This window comes from Microtus oregoni, unplaced genomic scaffold (assembly GCF_018167655.1).
Source record: "Microtus oregoni isolate MIOR12 unplaced genomic scaffold, Mior012 000012F_ref0000307, whole genome shotgun sequence".
Taxonomy (NCBI): Eukaryota; Metazoa; Chordata; class Mammalia; order Rodentia; family Cricetidae; genus Microtus; species Microtus oregoni.
Genome location: NW_024543071.1, coordinates 52,186,706 through 52,211,291, shown reverse-complemented (window position 1 = coordinate 52,211,291; position 24,586 = coordinate 52,186,706). Strand labels below are relative to the sequence as shown.

Sequence of the window (24,586 nt, the reverse complement as noted above, 5' to 3'; positions counted from 1 at the left end):
CGGAAAAGGAATTGATTGTTGTTGAAGAAAAATTACAGGAGGCACATGGGGATGGGGTGAATCCAAATCTTAATTGCATTTTGGTCATATTGCTTTCCAGAATTTCCACTACAGGAATTTTAATGCAAAGGGAAGATATCTTAGAATGGACATTTTTACCACATAAACCAAGTAAAAAATTAAAAACTTATGTGGAAAGTCTCTGAATGATTATAAAAGGAAAATTGAGACCTCGTCAACTATCAGAGATTATAGTGCCTTTTATTACTGATGAAATTAAAAAATTATGGGAAGACAATGAACCTTGGCAAAGAGCTTGTGCTAATTTTTTAGGAGAGATTAAGAGCAATCATCCCAAAAGTGATAGAATTAACCTTGTAAAGAGAACCACTTGGATCCTTCCCTGCATTGTATGGGACACACCAATAACTGGAGCAAATAAATACTGACTCAAATAATCAGGGAAGGCAGGTTACAAATCAGAAGACTTAAGTAAGGCAGAATTATATGCTATTCTCATGATACTAAAGGATTTTATAGAACCTCTTAATATAGTCACTGATTCACAATGTGCAGAAAGTGTTGTTTTGCATATTGAAACCGCTGAATTTATACAAGATGATACAGAATTGACTTCATTATTCATACAAGTTCAAGATGAAATCAGGAATAGGCTTTGTCCTATACACATAACACACATCTGATCCCATACGGGTCTGCCAGGTAGCATAAGGTAATGCATAAATGAATCGATTACTGATTGGAAATGTGTTGAAGGCCTCAGAATTCCATAAGAAACAACATGTCAATAGCAAAGGCTTAAAGAAAGAGTTTTCTATAACATGGCAACAAGTTAAGGAGATTATAAAGCGATGCCCTACTTGCTCTTTCTATAACCAAACACTGCTACCTGCAGGGATTAACCCAAAGGGTACTCAAAGGAATGAAATCTAGCAGACGGATGTGTTCCACTTTACAGAATTTGGAGAATTAAAATATGTACACCACACCACTGACACTTATTCAGGTTTTCAATGGGAAACTGCTTTAAACTTAGAAAAGGCTGATTCGGCAATCACACATTTATTAGAAGTTATGGCTCTCATTATTATAGCACGAATTAAAGACAGATAATGGTTCAGCATATGTTTCTAAGAAAATGAAACAGTTTTTTTATTATAATATAAAGCATATTACAGGTATATCACACAATCCTACAGGTCAGGCAGTTATAGAAAGATCAAATTGAACTATAAAGGATATATTAAACAAACAGAAAGGGATGCAAAATACCCCAAAAATAGATTACACAATACTTTATTAACCTTGAATTTTCTTAACACTAATGAGAAAGGGACAACAGCAGCAGAGAGACATTGGATAATAGAAAAGTCTTCTGAATTAAATCAGCTGGTATATTTCAAGGATGTGTTGACCTCACAATGGAAGCCAGGAGATGTGCTACGTTGGGGAAGAGATTTTGCTCTTGTTTCAACAAGAGAAGAAAAGTTATGGATACAATCAAAACTAATAAAGATTCGGTTTGAAAAAGAGAAATCTCTTGAGAAAGAGAAATGACAACTCATCCACAGAGATGACAACCACACAGGTGGTAAGGAAACCTCTTAAGGGTTGGGGCAGGGTTCTGTTCTTGTCTTTGCAGGAAAATACTCATCTTCAGAAAGTCAAGAGACCCTGGACTTCTAGATGCCTAAAGAGGAAAAAACAATTATCCAGATAGGATCACCAAGCAAAGAGAATTATCACTTGTGAGGACATGTAATCTAAGGGTAAGAATCTCTAAATACTAAATAAAATAATAATCATGACTCACTTAAAAATCAAAGCTGGCTTTGGAGTTGGACACTGGCTGTGTTCTTCTTTAAATCCAAGCATGCTGTTAAAATAAAAATTCACAGTTTCTGTCTCATGTCAGGAGCCATGATATGGGACAGAAAGAAAAAACAATTTAGAAAAAATTCTACTTTTCTTCATACCTATTTTTGTCTCTATTGTACCTTTCATTGAATATATATGTTTGTATAAATAATGTTTACGTTTTCCACAATGAACAATGAATTTTCCTGCAGTAATCTTTTAAGTTTCCAGAAAAAAGATGGGCCCAACAACAACTCCACCTGGTTGACATGATGTCATGATGCTGATAGCACTACTAAAAGACCTGTTTTGGGTACCAGCTGCTCAAGATGGTTCCAACTTGTTTAGGTGAAATGGTACATTTTTTTTTTTTTACAACGTTCTGGCCAGAACTCCAAATAGGAACCTCATAATAACCCTACCAAATACTGAGAGACTATCTGCAATTAGTAAATGGTAAGACAGGAATCCTGGAACTTAACCATCATTGTATTTTCACAGGATCCTATAGAAAGAACATTGCCCCCATGACAGCTGGAAGTAATTCTAGAAGATGATGTCACCTCTCCCAACAAAGTTTGTCCTCAGGGTTAGGGACATCATGTAGGGGTTGATTATAATTGTTATAGGGTTAGGGGTTGGAGGAAAATTAGGTAAACTCAGAGATCTCTTTTAAAAAAAGGAAATTGGACAGGATAATAGATTAGTGTGCGCTTACTCACACTAATAACAACAGTGAGTAATGGAGTGAGCACTTGTGAGCTATTATTTATAGGTAATTTACACAGGTATAGATTTCTTGTATATGGATACAAACTTAAATTATATTGAATATGTTCCTACTTTTGTCTACAATATCTGTATACCTAGGCAAAGTTATTTTGTCATATTGAATGCATGCATGCTTCTACCTCTGCTTAAGACATTTTGTATACTGATACAATTTTAGGATATATTTATCATATTGTAATATACATTTCTACCTCTGATCAAGATACTTATACATTATTAACATTTTGAGATAATTGTCCTCAATTGTTGCACAGTTGTTTAAAGATTGTTTAATATTATAATATGAAGTCTTAGTTTTTAAGTTATATAGGTATTAAGATTCATAGGTCGATAGTCATCCATGTTTGTCATACTTATAGTTAGACTAATCAGGTTCTTTAGATACATAGAGATTGTATTTTGCATAGATAGGTAATCTTCAACCACTTCAAAGAGCTGTAGAATATGGCATTTAAATAACTTAGGGTTCTGCTGACATGAGACACAATTGCTCCTGACAGTACTGATCTATTCCCGAGAGAATGTTGATCACCGAAGACACTCCACTTGAAGCTTGTTTTCTTCTTGGCAAAACTGGCCTTTGGGCAAAGAACTGCCCATGATTGACCACTGACAAAATGTATGATGTTCGGACAGGACAAGCAGGATACAAGAAAAAAAGACTGTCAGATCTTGCCAAGACAGAATAAGATGGTTTTGAAAAATTTCCTTCCTCTGAAAATGGTCTGTCAGTTACTCTAGGCTTTAGCCAAAGTTGGTTGCTCCAATGCTGCAAATGAGACTTTGGTGATTGCCCAGGTGGCCAGTTGTCTGTCATTTGTTGCACATTTTGAAAGTTGCTTGACTGCACTTCCTGCTTATTCAAGTAATATTATTTCCCTTCTCGGGTCTTCGATGAGGTTGAAGACTAGATAGTTGTAGTTACTTTCTTCTCATGACTTGGAGACTAGATAGTCGTAGTTACTTTCCTCTCATGACTTGGCCAAGTTATTTATTTTACAAGACTTAGACTCATTAGGATAGGATAATTATTGAAACATTTATCAGATGTTTCTTGCTTGATATTGTTTATGCTGGTTGTAATTCCAATTTTTATACCTTATATTTGCTCTTATTGTATATAATTTTGTATTAGGCTTAGAACTTTAGGTGCTGTAGGAATTCCTATAGCCAGCAGCCTTTAAGTTACCTGCCCACTTGGGCGTGGCCTCATACACTATATGCAGATGTAAAGTGCACGCCAGCCTCTCTTCCGGATGTGGGATTCAGTTGCTGTTCCCCGTTCCAGCAGAGGACTGTAATCTGTGAGTCTACCCCTAAATAAATAACCCTCTAGGGCTGGAGGGATGGCTCAGAGGTTGAGAGCATTGACTGCTCTTCCACAGGTCCTGGGTTCAGTTCCCGGCAACCACATGGTGGCTCACAACCATCTGTAATGGGGTCTGGTGCCCTCTTCTGGCCTGCAGGGATACATGCAGACAGAACATTGTATACATAATAAATAAATCTTTAAAAAAAATAACCCTCTATTATACTCAATTCTGAGCTACTGTGGGATTTCTTTTAAGTGTCCATCTTCAGCAAGAAAACATCAGAGATACCACAGCACAAGCAGATGTCTGAATGCCAGAAGTTAAGATAGCTGAGAAGAGCAGCAGAGAATGCAGGACAAATCAGCAATGAGTAGTACCTAGCCTCTAAATCACCAATTTTTTTTTAAGGTCTTCACTTTGTTTTATTCTTATGTCCAAAGACTGGCATTCATCTTTTCCACTGGGTAGAGTCTTGAAGAATCCATTCGAGGTCGCTTAGTCCAACTTAATGAAGCCGAAGTCCTTCGCGTACTGCCGGAAACACTGGTGGCACATGTTCAGCCCATAATTCCGGATCAGACCGTGGTGGTTTGAGCAGACGCGGCAAGAGCGGGATCCCTGGCCAAACTTCCGCGGGTGACTCCAGTAGAGCTGCTGGTGACCCATGTTGCCTCACTGACGGCCGACATGCCAAAAGGCAATCACCAATTTAACACTACACTTTTATTTTTCATTTTAAAACAAAATTGTTGTGAGACACCATAACACACTGTAGGCTAGGCTTTCCTGGAATTTTACTATGTAGCACAGGGTTGTCTTGACCTTGTGGCTATCTTCCTATCTCAGCCTCCCAGGTCTGGGATTACAGATTGAAGAGACCATGCTCAGATTAAATTAATTTTCAAAATAACTTTATTATAATTTACAAAAAATAAAACACAGGCTGGAGGTCTAGCTCAGTAGCTAATATACACCAGGTCTTGACAGTACTAAGCACCAAAAGTAATAAAAGACACGGAAGTAGAAAGAAAGGGAAAGGGACAAATAAGAGGAACAGTTAAGAAAACATGCCCATCTTATGTGAGTTGTTTTGTGGGGTTTTGAGGGTGTCAAAACCTGAGAAAGGGTCTTGCCCTGTAGCCTGGTCTGGCCTCAAACTGACTATGCAGCCCAGACTGGTCTTACACTCATAATCCTCCTGCCTCTTGAATGTTGGAATCACCACTGTGTGGCACTATGTCCAACTTCAAATGCACCATATAAACAAGCAGTTGAGTGAGTTCCAAAGTACATGCCACTACCACATCAAGATCTAGAACAGCTTCCTCCTGTCCACCCTCTACCCCTGCTGTAGGGCCCTGCTGACTCTACAGTCTGTCAAGTTGGCTTATTTATTTTTAAATCAGGTGTGGTGAACTCCAGCACTAGGGAGACAGAGGCAGAAAGATCTCTGTGGGTTGATGACCAACCACAGCTTCAAAGAGGTTGTTTCAAAAACAAAACAAATAAACAACCAAAAGCAGAAGTGATACTTGCTATTAACCACTAAGCATTTCTCCAGCCTGAAATTTAAAACTGTCTTTTACATTATATGTGTGTGCATGTGTGTGTTTGCACATATATACACAGCAAGTTTGTGAAGGTCAGAGGCAACTTGTGGGAGTCATCTCTTTCCTTCCATCACGTGGGCTCCAAGGACTGAACTTGGTTCATCAACACCTGGCTTCAACACTTAAAAAAGGCTGAATGGAGCCGGGTGGTGGTGGCGCACGCCTTTAATCCCAGCACTTGGGAGGCAGAGGCAGGCGGATCTCTGCAAATTCGAGGCCAGCCTGGTCTACAAGAGCTAGTTCCAGGACAGGCACCAAAGCTACAGAGAAATCCTGTCTCGAAAAACCAAAAAAAAAAAAAAAAAAAAAAAAAAGGCTGGGTGGTATTAGCGCATGCCTTTAACCCCAGTACTCGGGTCCAGGACAGCCAAGGCTACACAGACAAACTCTATACCGAAAAACACACCAAAAAATATTTTTTGATTCATTTTATGTTATGAGTGTTCTGTATGCATGTATGTGTACAATGTGCACACAGTGCCCATGGAAGTCAGAAGAGGCATCATCCCTCTGTATTTGCCACTCTAGTTATCATATTATACCCATCACTTATGTGAAGTTATACACAGAAGACAGGTTGACTTGCTCATCTTTGTGCTTGAAGTGATTTTCCAGTTATATTTTTCCTCACTGAGAAAGGAAAAGTCTTGTCTTATACTTCTGCTCAACCCCTCCTACAATATCCACACACACCACTAACACCAAGTGAACAAGAGTGGCTGTAATCCCCCTCTGGCCTTGCTTCATCCTTCAATCAGCTAGTCCTCTTTGATTAGTTCCTCATCAGAGCCACCAAATGGAACACACAGGAACCAGAAGAAACATCAACAAGCCAGGCATTGTGGCAAACGCCTTTAATCCCAGCACTCAGGAGGTAGACGCAGGTGGATCTCCTCCGAATTTGAGGCCAACCTGGTCTACAGAGCGAGTTCCAGGACAGCGGGGCTATACAGAAACCCTGTCTCAGAAGAAAAAAAAAAGTGAATAGTGGGAGTTTGTGCTAAGAACCTGAAAATACTGGCCATCAGGCCATCAAGGAAACCTGTTGAGTAAAGTGTGCCTCTGCTTCAATGCCTTTTGTCCTCATTTCTGAAAAGTATGTGGGAAGAAGGGAGAGAGGGAGACAGAAGAATGAGGAGGGAAAGGCAGAAAAAAGAAAACCAACCAGTCTTCTGCACTTACAGAGAGGACCCAGAACCAGATAAGGTGGCTGGCCACCTTTACAAAGACAAATCTCAGCCTGACTAGAGCTAAGCAATCATTAGGAAAACAAAAACCAGTTAAGGAACACATTGGAGAAATGCAGGATGGGAAAAGAGAGAAAAACAGTTTACACCCCAACCTCACCACAGACACTGGCAGTGAGGTACACAGAGGAGGTCCCGTCACTAGCAGAGTACAACAGGTCTCCCTCCCTCCCTACTTGCTGAAGCTTTGCACACCTGCAGTTCTGGGCGGCACTAACAGCAAGGCCCTGAGCTGCCAGTTATGCCCCACTTATCTCTGTGCTTGGTTAGTTCTTTGCTGCCTCCAGAAATAAAAGTTAGAACCTGATATTTATTATGCCACTATATGATAAACATAAACTCCAGAAGCTCTGGATGCAGAGGATACAGCTCACTTATCCATGTCCTCTCCTGGATAAGTACAGCTTAAATTAACAATTCTCAAAATTCCCAAAGGTGTCCAAAGTATTTAAAATTGCTGGGTCAAAGATTCCTTTTTGCAGCAGTCAACCACAAAGGATTTCAGTGTTACATACAGAAGAAATGATGGCAAGACATTCTAAATATGGACAAACCAGTAATTTAAATCCTTTTCTGAGCGGCTGATGCTTCCTTTTCAGTTCAATATAAGATTCTAAGTCAGACTCTGGTAAATGAAAGCAAAACCTAGTCTTCAGGTTCCACTGGGATTTCCTTGGGGATAGCCTGTTCACCAGTTTTGAATCTCTTCTGCCCAACACAGATGTGTTTCACAGCAAGGAAACACCCAAATACTGGAAGTCAAGGGCGAAGCTAAGCCCCAAAGCAGTCAGTCTCTCTTGGAGTCCTGGAGTATTCTCCAGCAACCCCTCCTTTGTCTCTAGCCAGCAGGAACTGTGTTTAACTATGAGACTAGATCAGAAAACAGCTGGAAACTAGCACATCCAGGTGAGCCACTGCAGCAAACACTTGAGAAGCAAGTATTGAGGATGCCTGGCTGGTTCAAGTAGGAAAGTTTTCGTCAACGAGTTGGGTATCTAAATTACCCTAGTTTCAAACTTAATCTTGGCTTTGTAAGAACTGTCACACACTGGTGGCTTTGGTTGGTTTTTTGTTTGTTTGGGTTTTTTTTTTTTTTGGTAGTGTTTTATTACAGGGTCGCCTCAAACTCATGAACTTCCTGCCTCAGCTTCCCAAGTGCTGGGTTATAAGCATGAGCTACCATGCTCAGCAAGTTTTATTTTGGTTAGCATAAGACATAAGGGTGCTGGGTGTGGTGGCACATGTCTTTAATCCAGCACTTGGGAGGTTGAAGTAGAAGTAGGTAGAGCTCTACATGTCAAATAATAGCCTGGTATTATAGTGACTCCCCAAAAAGATGCAAATAGGGCTGAAGAGAGGCTCAGAGATTAACAGTATGTATATGTCTTGCAGAGGACCTGAGTTTGAATGCAGCATCCATAGTGGACAGCATACATCTGTCTGTTAACTCCAGTTCCAGGTTATTCAATGTCTCTAGTATCTTCAGACACTTGCATGCACATACCCATACAAATACACAGAACTAAAATTTAAAAACTTTAGAGATACCAATAGTAATTCTATTTTGTGACTACTATGTGCTTTTACACACTTTCATTATTTAATGCAACATAGCTCTCTGACCCTGAAAAACCACTGTGAATCCAGAATGTCCTCAAAACAGATGGCATAAAATTACTTCTAGGATCCCTTTCATTCTCTACCCCCCTATGTGTGTGATTATGTTTAGGAGATAAGTCTCATGAAACTGAGGCTGGTCTTGAAGTCACTATATAGCCAAAGATGATGCTGAACCTCTGATCCTGCTGCCTTTGTCTCCTGACTTCTGTGATTACAGGTGTGCAGCCCCTCACTGGAGCTTTCTTACTTATCTGGCTTATGTTTATGCAATGGGATTGAGTATCTTAACCATCAATTTAATGAATCAATATATTTCAAATACTAGACTTTGTTTTGTTTTTTGAGACAGGGTTTCTCTGTAGCTTTGGAGCCTCTCCTGGAACTAGCTCTTGTAGTCCAGGCTGGTCTCGAACTCACAAAAGTCCGCCTGCCTCTGTCTCCCAAGTATTGGGATTAAAGGCATGCGCCACCGCCACCCGACATCAAATACTAGACTTTTAATATAGTAAATGATGCTAAAATAGAATTTTGATTGCAATTTGATTATGATTTGGTATAATGAAATGATGCTGCATTTAAAAATGATTTCAAGTGTTTAGAGGTACTGTTCAGTCTCAGAAGTACAGTATAAGCTTAGCCATGTCCAAAATCCTGGATTCCACCCACAGCACAATGAAAATAAAACCTATTATACATCAATGTTATTCACAAAAGCCAAGGGAAATCACTCAAATGTCTATTCATAGACAGACAAGGAAGAAACTTTTCTTCCTCAGCTGTTATCTACTACCCACGGCACCCAGAATTGTGATTGCCTGAGACCAGGAAGAGCCAAAGAATGAGCCCATGCTAAGAATGGCAGAGCAAGAATATAAAATGAACGTAGGTCCTTGATGTCTCAGCTGAACCATTCAGTTAATCAGCATGGTTGTCACCCTAGCCCAGACTTAAAGCAGTAGATGTGCATGTGCCTGTCACTAAGTTGGCTTCCCTGTTTTTGGAAGGCAAAAGCACTGTAACTGGTAATGTCTGATGACCTAGGAATTTGGACACACTGTAATATTTGGGTAACAATAAAAGGCTGAACTCTCTAATTAAACAAGGGAATGAAGCCAAGCAGTGGTGGTGCATGCCTTTAATTTCAGCACTTGGGAGGCAGAGGCAGGTGGATCTCTGTGAGTTTGAGGCCAGTCTGGTCTACAAGAGCTAGTTCCAGGACAGCCAGGGCTGTTACACAGAGAAACCCTGTCTCAGCAAACCAACCACCACCACCACTAACAAAAACCCTCAAGCAAATGAAAGAGCTCATCAAATGACCCTGTTTCCATCACTAAAGCAACACAGAGGCTTTAGGTAAACAATAAGGATGCAGAAAAAGCCGGGCGGTGGTGGCACACACCTTTAATCCCAGCACTCGGGAGGCAGAGGCAGGCGGATTTCTGGGAGTTCGAGACCAGCCTGGTCTACAAGAGCTAGTTCCAGGACAGGCTCCAAAACCACAGAGAAACACTGTCTCGAAAAACAAAACAAAAAAACAAAACAAAACAAAAAAGGAAGCAGAAAAAGCTCCACAAGTAGACCTACACACTCAGCAACTAAAGAAAACTGGTAATGGCGCCAGTGAATCAACTATGCTTCATTGCAGAAGTGTAACTGAAAAGATGGTAACTTTAAATTCAGTCTTTATATACAATAAATAACAACCCTATGAGGTGGTTATTTATCCCATTTTATAAATTAGAAAACTCGAACACAGAAGCGCTGAGTCCCTTAGCCTAAGCTGTCCAAACCCCAGTTTTATCCACTTAAATAAATACTTCCCCTTCTGCACTTGGCTGACTTCTACAATTCATCCAGGTTGTGACTGAATGGATATTACATCCATAGAAAGGGCTTCTTTAAAGTATCCTGGCAAGAGCTAAAGCTCTAGCTAGCTTCTCTGTACTCTGCACTCTGCAATCTTGTCAACAGGTAAATTTCTGCCTTCTCTGCAAAAAGGCATACTTGTTACTATAGGGAAAAGTGAATAAGTTTCAAACATTTCCTGTGCATTGCTTGCAACCAGCTAACAGAAAACCACAGGATACCCTTTGCTCTTTTCTGTTTAGTTTTGGGAAATGAGGTCTCTCCATTTTGTAGCCCAAGACAGCTTCAAAATCCCAATCACTGTGCCTTTGCCTCCCAAGTACTGTGTGTGTCTTCGCCTCCTAAGTACTAGGAGCTTATAGGTGTAAGCTATCACCCCTGATTCATGAGGTTTTTGTTTTGTTTTGTTTTGTTTTGTTTTTTGTCATTCTATCTTCTCAGCTTTCTGGCCCCAGAGGCTCATACTAGGAGATGTGGCCTTGTTTGAGGAAGTGTGTCACTGAGGTTTCAGAAGCTCAAGTCATGCTAGAGACTTACTGTGTCTTCCTGTTGCTGCAGATCCAGATGCAGAACTTTCAGCTACCTACCCAGCACCATGTCTGCCTACATGTCACCATGCTTCCCTCTATGACAGTAAGGAACTAAACCTCTGAACTGTAAGCCAGTCCCTTGTGGACTGTAAATTAAAAAGTTCATAGGAACTAGGCATGGCGACACACAAGCAGATCTCTGACTTCAGTACAGCCAGAGTTATTTAAAAAAAAACTTATCTTAAAAAACAAAAACAAACAAGCAAACAAAACAAAGAGTTCATAAGAATATAAACCCTCACACATGACAGGCTGCCTATACTGTGTGTCCACAAGGAAGGAAGCTGACCTCCCAGACAACTAAAACCAGAAGAGAGTGTGATCGCTTCTACACAGCACACCAACCTCAAACTGAGGTAGACTACAAGTGGAAAGACAAGTCAGAAGCCAAAAGCAGAAAAAGGTGGAAGGAAGGTGAGGGTATCACCAAGGTCAATTAATGTGAAAGCAAACCAGGTCTCAGAGGGTTTCATAATCAAACAGGCAGTCAACACCAAACAGGAAGGCCATTTGGCCCTCCCTGCTTTCTGCTAAAAACAACAATGAGGAAATACAGTTATGTCACACAGGCATTTGACAGACTCCAATTTGCCTGCCTGAAATACAGTTTTCTAATTCTGCTTAATCAACAGAATTTTCCAGATCACTTATTGGTGATTCTGCTCATATAAAATAAACCCGTATTTCAATATATAAATGCTTAGGAAGAGATCTGGCCAAAGTCTTGAGACTTTTGTATGGGAGGACACAGAGGTCACAAGGGACAGATTTCCAATTATATCCTATATATTGCTTAAGCACTTTATTCATATATGCTTGCTGAAAAATAAAGTCTTTTTTTGTTTTGTTTTAGAGAGCAACTCATGTAGCCCAGGCTAATCCTGGTTGTACTGTGTAGTCAAGACTAATTCTGATGCTCCTGCTTCTGATTCATCCAAACTTCTGGAATTACAGGTAGAAGCACCATACTCGTCCTGGAAGAAAAAAAAAAAAAAAGACTGCCATCTTTTTTGATTTCTTGAGATAGGATTTCTTTGTGTAGCCCTGGCTTTCTGGGAACTCTGTAGACCAGGCTGACCTTGAACTCAACAGACTTACCTGCCTCTGCCTCCCAAGTGTTGCAATTAAAATAAAAGATTAAGAAATGTATCACATTATTTATCTGGGAGTATGTGCATCATGTATGGAGATCAGAGGACAACTTGCAGGAGTTGGTTCCTTCCTTCCACCAAGCAGGTCCCAGGGAGCCAACTCATGCCATCGGGCCTGGTGGTAAGCACCTTTACCCACTAAGCCATTTCACTTGCCCCAAATAAAGTCTTTCTAAGCATTTGAGTGTTTTCCTGCATGCCTGCATGTGCACCACATATGTGTGTCTGGTGCCTGTGGAAACCAAGAGTCATCAGATGCCCTGGAACTTGAGTTACAGTTGTGAACCACTATGTGGGTCTTGGGAACTGAATCTGGGTCTTTGCTAGATCAGCAAGTGCTCTTAATTACTAAGCCATCTCTCCAACCCCTTCCCACACCAAAAGAAAGTGTAGAAGAAAATATTGAAAAATTTTATGAACTAAATGGAGGAAAAACAAAAGTTGAAAACTAGCCTTGATATTCAGTAAGTACACTACCCATTATCACACTCGAGTGTGATTATAAGACCATCCCATATCCCCCACATCTCAGTGCAGCTTTTAGGACATCCAAAAACAGCTACAGACAGCAACAAGATACACCGTGAATAAGACTTCCTCTATTATCAAAGCTAAGTTGTCATATCTCAAGATCTGAATGTTTAAAACATCCTTGGTCTTACATCTTCCTATCACACTAAACACGCTGCAAACACTGTGAAACTGTCACACTTGGGTTGTAAGTGCTGACTCTTTGGAACTGAAGCAAACCAGCTTTGATGACAAGAGGTAAGCAGCAGCGCTACAAATCACAAAATGGTTTTACAAATGGAAACAGGACAAGATTCCCATAGGACAGAGCTGCTGGTTCAGGAAGAGGAATATGAATGCACAAGCTGAGTCAGAAGGTGAGCAGGAAGTATGGAAATAAAAAGTCACCTCGCCAGGAAGAGGCAAAGCATATTAATATGTCAGTCACCACAGATATTTTTTCTTCAATTTTGTTGAGATACGGAATATATACTATAAAATGGACCTGCTGTAACTGTGTTTCAGTATTTTTGTTTAGATTTTTTTTGGACAGGTATTCACAATTATGTAGATCAGACTGGTTTCAAACTCAGAGATCTATCTGCACGTCTCTTGGGTGTTGGGATTAAAGGCATGCAGCACCATCCCTGGCTTCCACATGTTTTAATAAATGTATACCCTGTATAATCACCACCATTTCCAAGACACAGAGACTTCTACAGCTTAAGTTTTCTTGTGTTGCGTCCATCCTTTTGATTTCTCTTATCCTAGGCTATAGTTGTTGAGTATATTTCTGTAAATGAAACTATGGACTTTAGAATTAACTGATGAATCTTTTGAGAAACTGTCCATCTACCTTTCAAAACTGCTACCCCACCTAATGTTCTTTTGCTTTTATCAATTTTACATACCACATATGGTAATTCTAACGACAGACTTGAGTGGTATCTTGCTGCTATTTTGTTTGTTTTGTTTGTTAAATTTATTTTGATACTGGGTCTCACTATGTATCTCTAGATGGTCTTCAACTCAAAGATCTGCTTGCCTCTGCCTCCCAGTGTTGGAATTAAAGGCACATGCCTGGTGGAGGAAGGTCATTGGCTAATAAAGGAACTGCCTTGGCCCATTTTATTGGTTAGAGGATAGGTGGGAGGAGTAAACAGAACAGAACGCTGGGAGGAAGAGGAAGTGAGCTCAGTCTCGACAGTTCTCCTCTCGGGAGCAGACGCCTGAGAGAGACGCCATGTCCCGCTCCCGGGATGAAGCTCCGACCCAGGATGGACATAGGCTAGAATCTTCCCGGTAAGCGCACCTTGGGGTGCTACGCACAGATGATTAGAAATGGGCTAAATTAATATGTGAGAATTAGCCTAGAAGAGAATGGGCCAAGCAGTGATTAAATGAATACAGTTTGTGTGTTGTTATTTCGGGCATAAGCTAGCCGTGCGGGCGGCTGGGGGTGCTGGGGACGCAGCCCCGCCGCTCCTCCTTATTACTACACATGCCACCACCAGATTGTTTAATTTGCACAGCTAATGATATTCAACATACATTCCTGTGCTTATTTCATGTTTTTTTTTAATGTCCTTTTAAGACTGTCAGTTCAGAAAAGCTTAGTAAATTTGGAGCTTGCTGATTACCTCGGAAGACCATCATCTATCACCCATTTACTCATCTTGGTACTATGAGGTCAAGCTATCATCTCTATTTACAGATAAGGACACAGATATCAAATTCCTTGATCAGGAAGACACAGAAGGAGAGTTGCAGAGGAGCAATATGGCTAGCCTGGACATCTATCTCTCTAAAGTCCATCTTCTTCAAACTGGGTCCTGCTGAGCAGAAGAGAATGGGGTGCCTGGTCTAAGCTGAACTTCTGAAGGCAATACAAACAGCCAAGTCAAAAATGGTGTGAGTTGAATCCTAAAGGCAAACTGGAGGTTCTTGAGACTCATTTTAATCAGAATGTATTTGTGGGATTTTGTTGCTGCTGTTGTCATAGGCTCTCATGTAGCCCAGGCTGGTCTTGAACTAATCATGTAGCAAAGAACAATCTTGAACTCTGGAGCCTCTTGTCATTATATTCTAAGTGTGGGGATTACAGGAATGAACTATAAGACCTAGCTAGTTAGATCAATAAAAAGTCTAGATAAACCAATTTCTCACTCAAATTAATGGGAATTATTCTGATACGGTATAGTTCTGATATGTTTGTGGCAAGCTTTCATGTTAGACTATGTTTGGATCTCCAATCCCCAAATAACAACATAGAGATTTACTATTTTTATGAAAAGCTTGGCCTTGGGGCTGGAGAGATGGCTCAGAGGTTGGGAGCACTGACTGTTCTTCCAGAGGTCCTGAGTTCACTTCCCAGCAACCACATGGTGGCTCACAGCCATCTGTAATGAGATCTGGTGCTGTCTTCTGGCCAGCAAGCATACAGACAGACAGAACACTATATACATAATAAATAAATAAATGTTTGAAAGGCTTGGCCTTAGTTTAGGCTTTTTCTCAACTAGCTCTTACAACTTAACCCATATTTTTAAATCTACATTCTGCCATGTGGTTCATTTATTTCTTCTTAGTTTGTTGTATCCAACTTGCTCCAAGTCTGCTGGTAAAATGACATGCCTAAATTTCTCCTTCCAGTTTCTTTCTCTTTGTCCAGATGTCCCACCTGTTCTCTCTCCTATTGGACATTTAGCTCTTCATTAAAACAATCAGAAGCAGAAGGTGCCTTAGGCAGAAAGACATCTTTAGCATGTAAACAAATATTCCTCAGCCGGGCGGTGGTGGCGCACATCTTTAATCCCAGCACTCGGGAGGCAGAGGCAGGCGGATCTCTGTGAGTTCGAGACCAGCCTGGTCTATAAGAGATAGTTCCAGGATAGGCTTCAAAACCAGAGAAACCCTGTCTCGAAAAACAAAAAAAAAAAAAAAAAAAAAACAACAAAAAAAAACCAAAAACACAAATATTCTTCAACATACAGTAGGGAGCCAAATACTCCAAAGATACTGTTTATTTTTGATAGAACAGTGACCACAGCCACTGTCCCAAAGACTAACTATGCAAGAGCTGCTGAAAGCCTCGGAATATAAGCAGAGTCCGTCCACCTTTGGTAAGGACCTTACTGCTCCAGGCACTCCTGAGCCAGTCTCAGAATTCTAATTCGAATTCTCTGGACAATTACAGCTGCTACCACTTCTCACACCTGCTAATGTATTAAGCCAAGTTAGAATCTAGCATTATCAAATGGTCACAAAAATTTGCATTTGCAAAAAACATCACCTATGCCTAAAGTAGAATTGTCTTGCATCAAGATTCTTTTGTTTTATTTGTGAGACTTCTCTATGTAGTCCTGAATGTCCTGGATCTCACTAAGTAGAGCAGGCTAACCTCCAACTCAGAGATCCTCCTGTCTCTGTTGAGATCAAAGGTGAGAGCAACCATAGCTAGCCCTGTAACAGACTCTTGATCTAAAACTCAAACAGCATAGCAAGTGGCTAATTGTGACTACTAAGCAATAAAAATGTAGGTGGTACAACTGATTAACAACATTTTAGCTGGCAGTTGTGGTGCAAGCATTTAGTCCTGCCACTCGGGAGGCAGACACAGACAGATCTCTATGAGTTCAAGGCCAGCCTGCTCTACAGACTGAGTTCCAGGACACCAGAACTATTATACAGAGAAATTTGTCTCAGAAAACCAAAAACCAAAACTGTAACAACAACAAAATCCAACATTCTAACTTTAAAAAATGTTTTATCAGCTGGGCAGTGGTGGTGCACGCCTTTAATCCCAGCACTCAGGAGGCAGAGGCAGGCGGATCACTATGAGTTCGAGGCCAGCCTAGTCTGAGTGCTTTCCTGCACATATATTTATGTGTACCATCTGTGTGCCTGGTGCCCTGAGAGGCCAGAGAGAGAGCTGGATTCACTAAAGCTGGAGTTAAGGACAGTTGTAAACCATGCTGTGAAGGCCCTGAGTCAAATCCACGTCCTCTGGAAGAAGCAGCAAGTGTTAACTGACAAGCCATCTTTCCAGCCCAACATTTTAAATTTTTACTTAATTTCAATAAATTTAAATTTAAAAACAAGCTGCATGGTACACATATCTGTAATTGTACCAGGTGAGAAGCTGGGGCATGAAGAAAGTAATGTGAAACCAGCCTGGATACAACGATAATCTTATTTGGAAAAGAAACAAACAAACCAACAAACTAAAAATCAGAAGGGTTAGAACAGAAGGAGTAGAAAACTCTTTCATATTTAGTACATTTTGAAATAATATTTTAGATATATTAAAATCTATGAATTATTAAAATCAATTTCACATGACTATCACTTTTAATAACTATTAGAAAATTTTAAAGTATACATCTCTATGAATGAATATTAAAATCCAAAGAACTGCCCCCTTTAATGGATAAACTGAATGGTATACATCTCATCATAAACCTGTTTTTTAGAAAGTAACTATGGCTCACATATTTATACTCTGACAACACTGAGTTTTCCCATTTCTGAAGACAAGTCAGTATTGTGGAATAATCAATCCTTCCATATACTGTGATAATGTGTTGCTCTCATGGCTAATAAAAAGCTGATTGGCCGATAGTTAGGCAGGATGTTCAGGGCAGAGATAATGATGGGAAGAAGGGCAGAAGAGGGAAGTGGCCAGCCAGATGGAAAGAAAGCAGGACATGTAGGCAAGGTAAAAGCCACAAGCCTTGGGACAGCACATAGATGAATAGAAATGGGTTAATTTAAGTGTAAGAGCTAATTAGCTATTGGCCAAGAATTTATAATTAATATTAAGTCTCTGAGTGTTTATTTGGGAATGGCTGTATGATGTGGGATTCCCCTCTGTATGCTGTGAATACCATTGGTTAATAAAGGAACTGCTTTGGGCCTATAGCAGAGCTATAGGGGAACAGAGCTAAGTAGGGAAAACTAAACTGAATGCTGGGAGAAAGGAGGTGGAGTTAGGGAGAAGCCATGTAGACAGATGGAACTTTACCCGATATGCCACAGCCACATGGCAATACACAGATTACTAGAAATGGATTAAATTAAAATGTAAGAGCTAGCCATTAAGAAGTTAGAGCTAAAAGGCCAAGTATTGATTTAATTAATACAATTTGTGTGATTGTTTCAGTTCTAGGCGGCCAGAACAAACAAACAACCTTCCTCTATAGACAGAGAAACTCTGCCTACAACTCAGTCACAATAATGAAAAAGGATGGGGAAAAAATGGGAAGTCATATTTATTCCCTAGTAATATTTATAAAAACAAAGCAGGTAAAATTCTAACTAAAAAAGAAAAATCTACTAAAAGCCAGACCTGGTGGCCTACACCTGTCATACTTGAGATAAGAGTATGACCTTGAGACTAGCCTGAGCTACATAGTAAGTTCATGTTTCTTTCTTTCTTTCTTTCTTTCTTTCTTTCTTTCTTTCTTTTTGTAAGTTCATATTTCAAACAAACAAAAAAAAAAAAAACAAAAACAAACCAATGGAGGATCTTTGTAAGGCTCTGGCTAGCTTGGTCTACGTAGAGAGTACCAGGCTAGCCAGGACAACAATGGGACCCTGTCTGAAACAATATAAAACACAAGCAACAACAACAAAAGGGATGTAGGGCTTGGAGAAGTGGCTCAGCTGATAAGAATGCTTACTGTTCTTGCAATCAAGAGTTGGCTCCCAATCGGGTGGTGGTGGCACACACCTTTAATCCCAGCACTCAGGAGGCAGAGGCAGGCAGATGTCTCTGAGTTTGAGACCAGCAAGGTCTACAGAGCGAGTTCCAGGACAGCCAAGGCTATGCTGAGAAATCCTGTCTTGAAAAACAAAAAACAAAACACAAAACAAGCAAAAAAGACTTGGTTCCCAGCAACAACATGGTAACTCATTAACTTTAATTAAAATCTCAAGGAATCCAATACCGTCTTCTGATCTCTGTGGTCTCTTGTACAAATGTAGTGCACATATACCTTAAATAAATAGATAAGTCTTTAAAAAAAGAGAGATTAAATATTACCTTCACTAATTCTACCTCAAAACTCTGATATTACTAGAAGATATTCCATGTGAGAATGGAATTGAAGAAAGGAATAAAGAGAACAGCAAAAATGTGTTGATGTAGAAGGATATTTGATCACACTGTTCAAGTGTACTTCCCACTTTCTCTTCTATAAGGTTCAGTGTGGCTGGCTTTATGTTGAGGTCTTTGATACATTTGGACTTGAGTTTTGTGCATGGTGATAGATATGGGTCTATTGTCATTCTTCTACATGTTGATAACCAGTTATGCCAGCACCACTTGTTATATATGCTTTCTTTTTTCCATTTGATATGTTTTGTTTCTTTATCAAATATCAGGTGTTAGAAGATGTGTGGATTGATATCTGGGTCTTCTATTCGGTTCCATTGGTCCTCCTGTCTGTTCTTATGCCAATCAGGCTGTTTTCAGTACTGTAGCTCTGTGGTAGAGTTTGAAGTCAGGGATTGTGATGCCTCCAGAAGTTCTTTTATTGTGCAGGATTGTTTTGACTATTCTGGGTTTTTTGCTTCCAAATTACCGTTCTTTTGAGGTCTTTGAAGAATTTTCTGGGATTTTGATGGGCATAAGGTAAAGTCTTTAAAGAGAGAGTAAAGTAATAGACTATAACACAAGGCAACTGGGTCCTCTACTGTGCTCTATTAACTTTAAAAATTTTCAATTCTAATGAACAAAAAAAATAACAGCTACTGAGAAACACTGAATTGTGGGGGGAAAATCTGAATTAAATCCACCTATATATTTGAAGAAGGTCTTAACTTCAGAAAAGTAAGGAAACATGTTGTGTTTGGAGAGAGGTAATGACTTTGTTTCCACAGTAAATGAAAAGCTATGGATTTCGTCAAAAATTAATAAAAATCAAATTTGCCTGGGGGAGACCTCCTGAAAAATCTTGGCTGAAGGAAGAATCCAGGAAAAACTACGAGAAAGGTAACGAATATACTGATCTCTCTACATGGGAACAGCTCCGAGACAATCAGAAATTATAAATCTTGTTGGCTACAGAGTCTTCATGACTTACTATTAAGTGACATCCTTTCATATGGCATAGATAGAAGTTGGCTTATACAGTCCAAATGAACTTATAAAGTTAACAGACATCTTTTGCCTGCTCAAACACAGAACAGAGAATCAATCATCTTGATTTGTGCACAATGCACATTTCATACTTATGTTAATGCAGATACGTATGCTATCTTTAATAGTTTGTGTGTTTTCAGAAAAAAAAAAAAGGCCAAGCACCAATGAAGACAAAACAAGTAGCCCAGGTAATCCAGACTCTCAGAATGTTTCCATTGCAGTTTCCTCAAGAGTCTGCATCCAGAACAACTTCAAAACAGCTAGCTAAGATGATCTAGCCTCACAGACTACTCCAGCCAGGCTTCAGTTAAATCCTGTATTTTTCCATCACATAGAGATTGGACAACGAATGACACAGCTAGTCCTCCCAGGACTTGACCATTATCCCAATATTCTCAGGGTCCCCTAAAGATGACACTACCCTCAGACATCAGGAAGTAATTTTAAGAACACATGCCCACAACCCCAAGAGGAGGGGTGGGTAGTTTCTGTTTATTCAGTGGGTTATAGATATTTGTCATATTTGTATGGCTGGGGCAGACTGCTGGGCCACTGGCAGTGGAGCCAGGATTTATCCCTACTGCTTGTACTGGCTTTTGGATGGAAACCTTGCTCAGCCTAGATATAGTAGGGAGGGCCTTGGACCTTTCTCAAAGCAACGTGGGTTACCCTCTCTGAGGAGTGGATGGGGAGTGAGGTGGGAGGTAGTAAGGTTGAGGGAATGGAAGGAGGGAAGGCAGTGTGAACTGGGATTGGTATGTAAAATGAAAAAAGATAGTTTTTTTAAATTAAAAAGTCAACTATACCATACACACACAAAAAATTTTACATATGTTTTGCCTGAACGTATGCATGTGCACCACATGTGTGCCAAAGAAGCCAGAAGAGGAGATCAGACCCACTAAAACCAGAGTATGAATAGTTGTGAGCCACAACGTGGGTGTTGGGAACAGAAAACTCCTCTGCAAGGACAGCAAGTACTCTTTAACCATTGAGCTATCTCTCTAGTCCCAATGGGTACATTTACACTACACTCCTGAATCTATGGTTCGGGAACATCTCTGAAGACGGTCAGAAAGAGTGTAAGAACCAGAATGCCAGGAAGTTTGCTGTCAAACAGTCTCAATCTCACAAGACTGGAACACTAGCAATGTCAATGCACTTGCTAATGTGGAAGAGGGGAAATTTTAACCATATATGCATAAACAATAAAAATAGGCTCAACAGGTTGTATTTACATGTTTGTGTATACACATTAAAAGATACACATAATAAAAACGAAGAAAAAGAAACTATCCACTTGAGATTGTGGGGGGTATGACAGAGGTTGGGGGTCGGTATCTGGGAGGGGCTAAAGGAAGAAAAGAGAGTGGGAAGTGATGAAATTCTGTCTCAATTAAAAATTACATATATTGTTGGGCCATACATGGTAGTGCATGCCTTTAATCCCAGCACTATGGAGGCAGAGACAGGCAGATTTTTGTGAGTTTAAGACCAGCCTGGTATACATACTGAGTTCCAGGACAACCAGGCCCATATAGAAAAACCCTGACTCAATCAATCAATCAATCAATAAACAAATTTGTATCTATCTATATACACATCAAGATATATATTCAATTAATACAGTAGGTCACCTAAAAAATGGGATTTAACAACCAAAAGACAAGAAACATCATAAATGCTTGGTGAAAGAAGACACAGAACGAAAAGTATCAAAGATTACTTACCCACCAGACTGAGTTTTCTGTTGAGTGTGCTATCAAATAAAGGCAGGCTACCAGGCATGCAGGCCCACGCCTACAATCTCAGCATTTTGGAGGCTGAGGCAGGAGGAATGCTTTGAATTTAGGGTCAACCTGACATATAGAACAATACTGTCTCAAACTGCTCCTCCAAAAAGCAAAAACAAGCCATCAGAATTTTGGTAAGTTACTAAAAGGATCAGGAATCAAAAAGACATGGAAAGGCACTTTTCAGTAGTTCACAACCACATACTAGCAATGAGTTTAGGGTAGGAAAAGGCTAATTCCTCCTTGATGTTAGAGAAATCCATTACATAAATATATAAATATATCTGGGAATAGGCAGAGAAAAAAAAAGTTGGTTTAAAGTGAGTGGCAACCAAGACAAACTTAATTTAATGTTATTTGTATGCCCACTGAGGAGGAAGGAGAAATGTTGGCTTACTATGCAAGGAATTCTCTGGAGCTGTAATTTATCAAACCACTTGTGCCATTTACGTAGTAAGAACTTTCCCAAATGCTACATCAGTAATTGCAATTTCATAAACAGAACGTCAGTGCTGGCGGAAAACCTCACTTATCATTTATTAATGGAAAACAGGAGGCTCTGACAAAAACAGCTTTCACTTAACTCCAGGGATTGCCTTTGCAGAAAGCTGGGAGATGAGGAGGAAGACACATACATGTTTATAATCCAAACACGCCTAAGTGAGATGGAAGGTGGAAGGAAATGGGACAATCCTCAGGAGCTCTGAGGCCAGCTAGCCTGGCATAACTGTCTCAAAACTGAAGGTAAAGACCTACACTCAAGATTCTCCTCTGACCTCCACACATGCTGCAGCACATCTAACCTGTACTCATACAGACACATACATACTTCATGTACATATGGGCACGCACAAAGATTAAGAAAGAAAATGGGGCTAGAGAGATGGCTCAGTAGTTAAGAACACTTGTTGCTCTTGCAAAGGACTCAAGGTTGATCCCTAGCACCCACACATAGACTCCTTGAACAGAGGAATGTACATGGTAAACATACACAGACACAGGCAAAACATTCATACAAAAAATAAATCTAAAAAATAAATTTTAAAAGGTAGGTGAGTAAAAGGAAGGTAGGAAAGTAAGTTCAGCACTAGAGAAGCTGAAACAGGTAGGATCTCTGTGAAATAGAGGCCAAGTTGGCCTACAGAGTGAGTCCTAGGACAGCTAGAGAAACATAGTTGTCTCAAAAACAAAAACAAAAAAACAATTAGCCAGAGAGCTACTTCAGGCCAGACTGACCCCTGGCCTGCCTACACACACACACACACACACACACGCCCCACACACACACCTCTAGACACACAAAAGGAAAAAGCATACAGACTTTTAAGAGTATGGCAAATTTAACACACCCTCAATTTTGCATATTAAAAAACTAAAGGACATTAAGTTTTTCAAAGCATGCAGTGTGAGGAAAGGCAAATGACTGCTCTAAATGACAACCTCCATTGGACAATGCTGCCACTGTGCAATGTGCACATTAGAGTACGATGAAGACAGGAGCGGTACTCTGAATAAACCTAAATATAAGACGCTGCCGCCCAGACTATTTCTTTCTAGCAAATGTGTTTAGATCTGACCTCAAGTCAAAAGGCCTCATCCCAATTGAAAGTCTATAAGCCCAAATCAGGCTCGAGTCAAGGATGCTTATAGGAATATTTCTGCTCATAAGCATATGACGGCATTCACTACAGGATGCTCAAAAGGCTATCTATAATGCTCATCCACTTCCCAAAAGAACAAATTTAACACAGTGTCTAACACATGATTTGTGTCATTTGTGATCCACACTGAAAGTATGTCAGGACATAGTGCAGCAGAATAGCAAGGAAAAAGAGGATGCCACATTTATGTATTTTAAAACCATTACTGGAAGGATGAGTAAGCATTAGTATTAAGGAAAGTTTTGTTTGGAAAAAAAAGCACACATACACACACACACACACCAAAAATTGTCTTAAAACAATGATGCCATCTCTGTATTATCTTCTAGACTTTGTCCATGCTTGCATAAAATTTAAAGGAAGAGTATAAGCAAGACAGTGACCATCCCAAATGTTTGCCCACATTTCTATAGTCCTTATAATTACTAAGTTTTTTTTTTTGTTTTGTTTTGGTTTTGCTTGTGTTTTGAAACAGGGCTTCTCTAGAGTAGCCTTAACCATCCTGGAACTTGCTCTGTAGACCAGGCTGGCCTTTTAATGGCTATATATTGCTCCATTGTATTGATGAAACCATTTCCTAAACTTGGGAGAAATTAAGGCTGGGCATGGTGGTGCACACCTTTAATCCTAGCACTCAGGAGGCAGAAGCAGGAGGATCTCTGTAAGGCCAGCCTCATCTACAAAGCAAGTTCCAGGACAGTCAGAGCTGTTATTACACAAAGAAACCCAGTCTTGAAAAACAAACAAATAATAAGCAATTTAGGAGAGAAAAATAATAGATTTATATAACATCATCCCTGCCACCTACAAATATACCATTCCTATACCAAGATATTCAAGCTATTTAATACAAAAGAGAAGCATCTTAGGGTGTTCTATTAATATGATAAAATGCCATAACCAAAAACAACTTGGGGAGGAAAAGGGTATGTCTTACAGCCTGTAGCCTACCAAGTAGTCTCCATCCCAGGTAAGTCAGGGCAGGAACCTGGAGGCAAGAACTGATGCAGAAGTCATGGAGGAGTGCTGCTTACTGGCTTGCTTCCCATGGCTTGTTCAGCTTGCTTTCTTTTTCTTCTTCTGTTGTTATTTTATTTTGATTTTTCAAGACAGGGTTTCTCTGTGAAACAACAGCTCTGGTTGTTCTGGAACTTGCTTTGCAGACTAGACTAGCCTCAAACTCACAGAGATTCACCTTCCTCTGCCTTCTGGGTCCTAGGATTAAAGGTGTGACATCATTTTTTTAATCTTTAAACATTTTTTTCATAAACTATATTTTGGTCATGAAGTAGGAGCGGCGGGCTGCGTTCCCGCCCAGCTCCCGCACGGTTAGCTTTACACCCGAAATAACAACACACAAACTGTATTCTTTTAAACACTGCTTGGCCCATTAGCTCTAGCCTCTTACTGG

At 40.0% G+C, this 24,586-nt stretch overlaps 2 protein-coding genes across 6 annotated transcripts in view; both read right to left on the bottom strand.

Annotated features, from left to right (window-relative positions):
- Pacs1 (phosphofurin acidic cluster sorting protein 1) overlaps positions 1–24,586 on the bottom strand; it is a 120,620-nt gene that overhangs the window by 72,078 nt on the left and 23,956 nt on the right. The window lies entirely within an intron of this gene.
- Positions 4,479–4,649, bottom strand: LOC121454216 (40S ribosomal protein S29-like). The gene has a single exon (XM_041661462.1). The coding sequence runs from the start codon at positions 4,647–4,649 to the stop codon at positions 4,479–4,481; it is 171 nt and encodes a 56-aa protein (XP_041517396.1).

Bases quoted from the DNA above. Each gene is read 5' to 3' on its own strand.
- LOC121454216 (XM_041661462.1), bottom strand. From the start codon at position 4,649: ATGGGTCACCAGCAGCTCTACTGGAGTCACCCGCGGAAGTTTGGCCAG.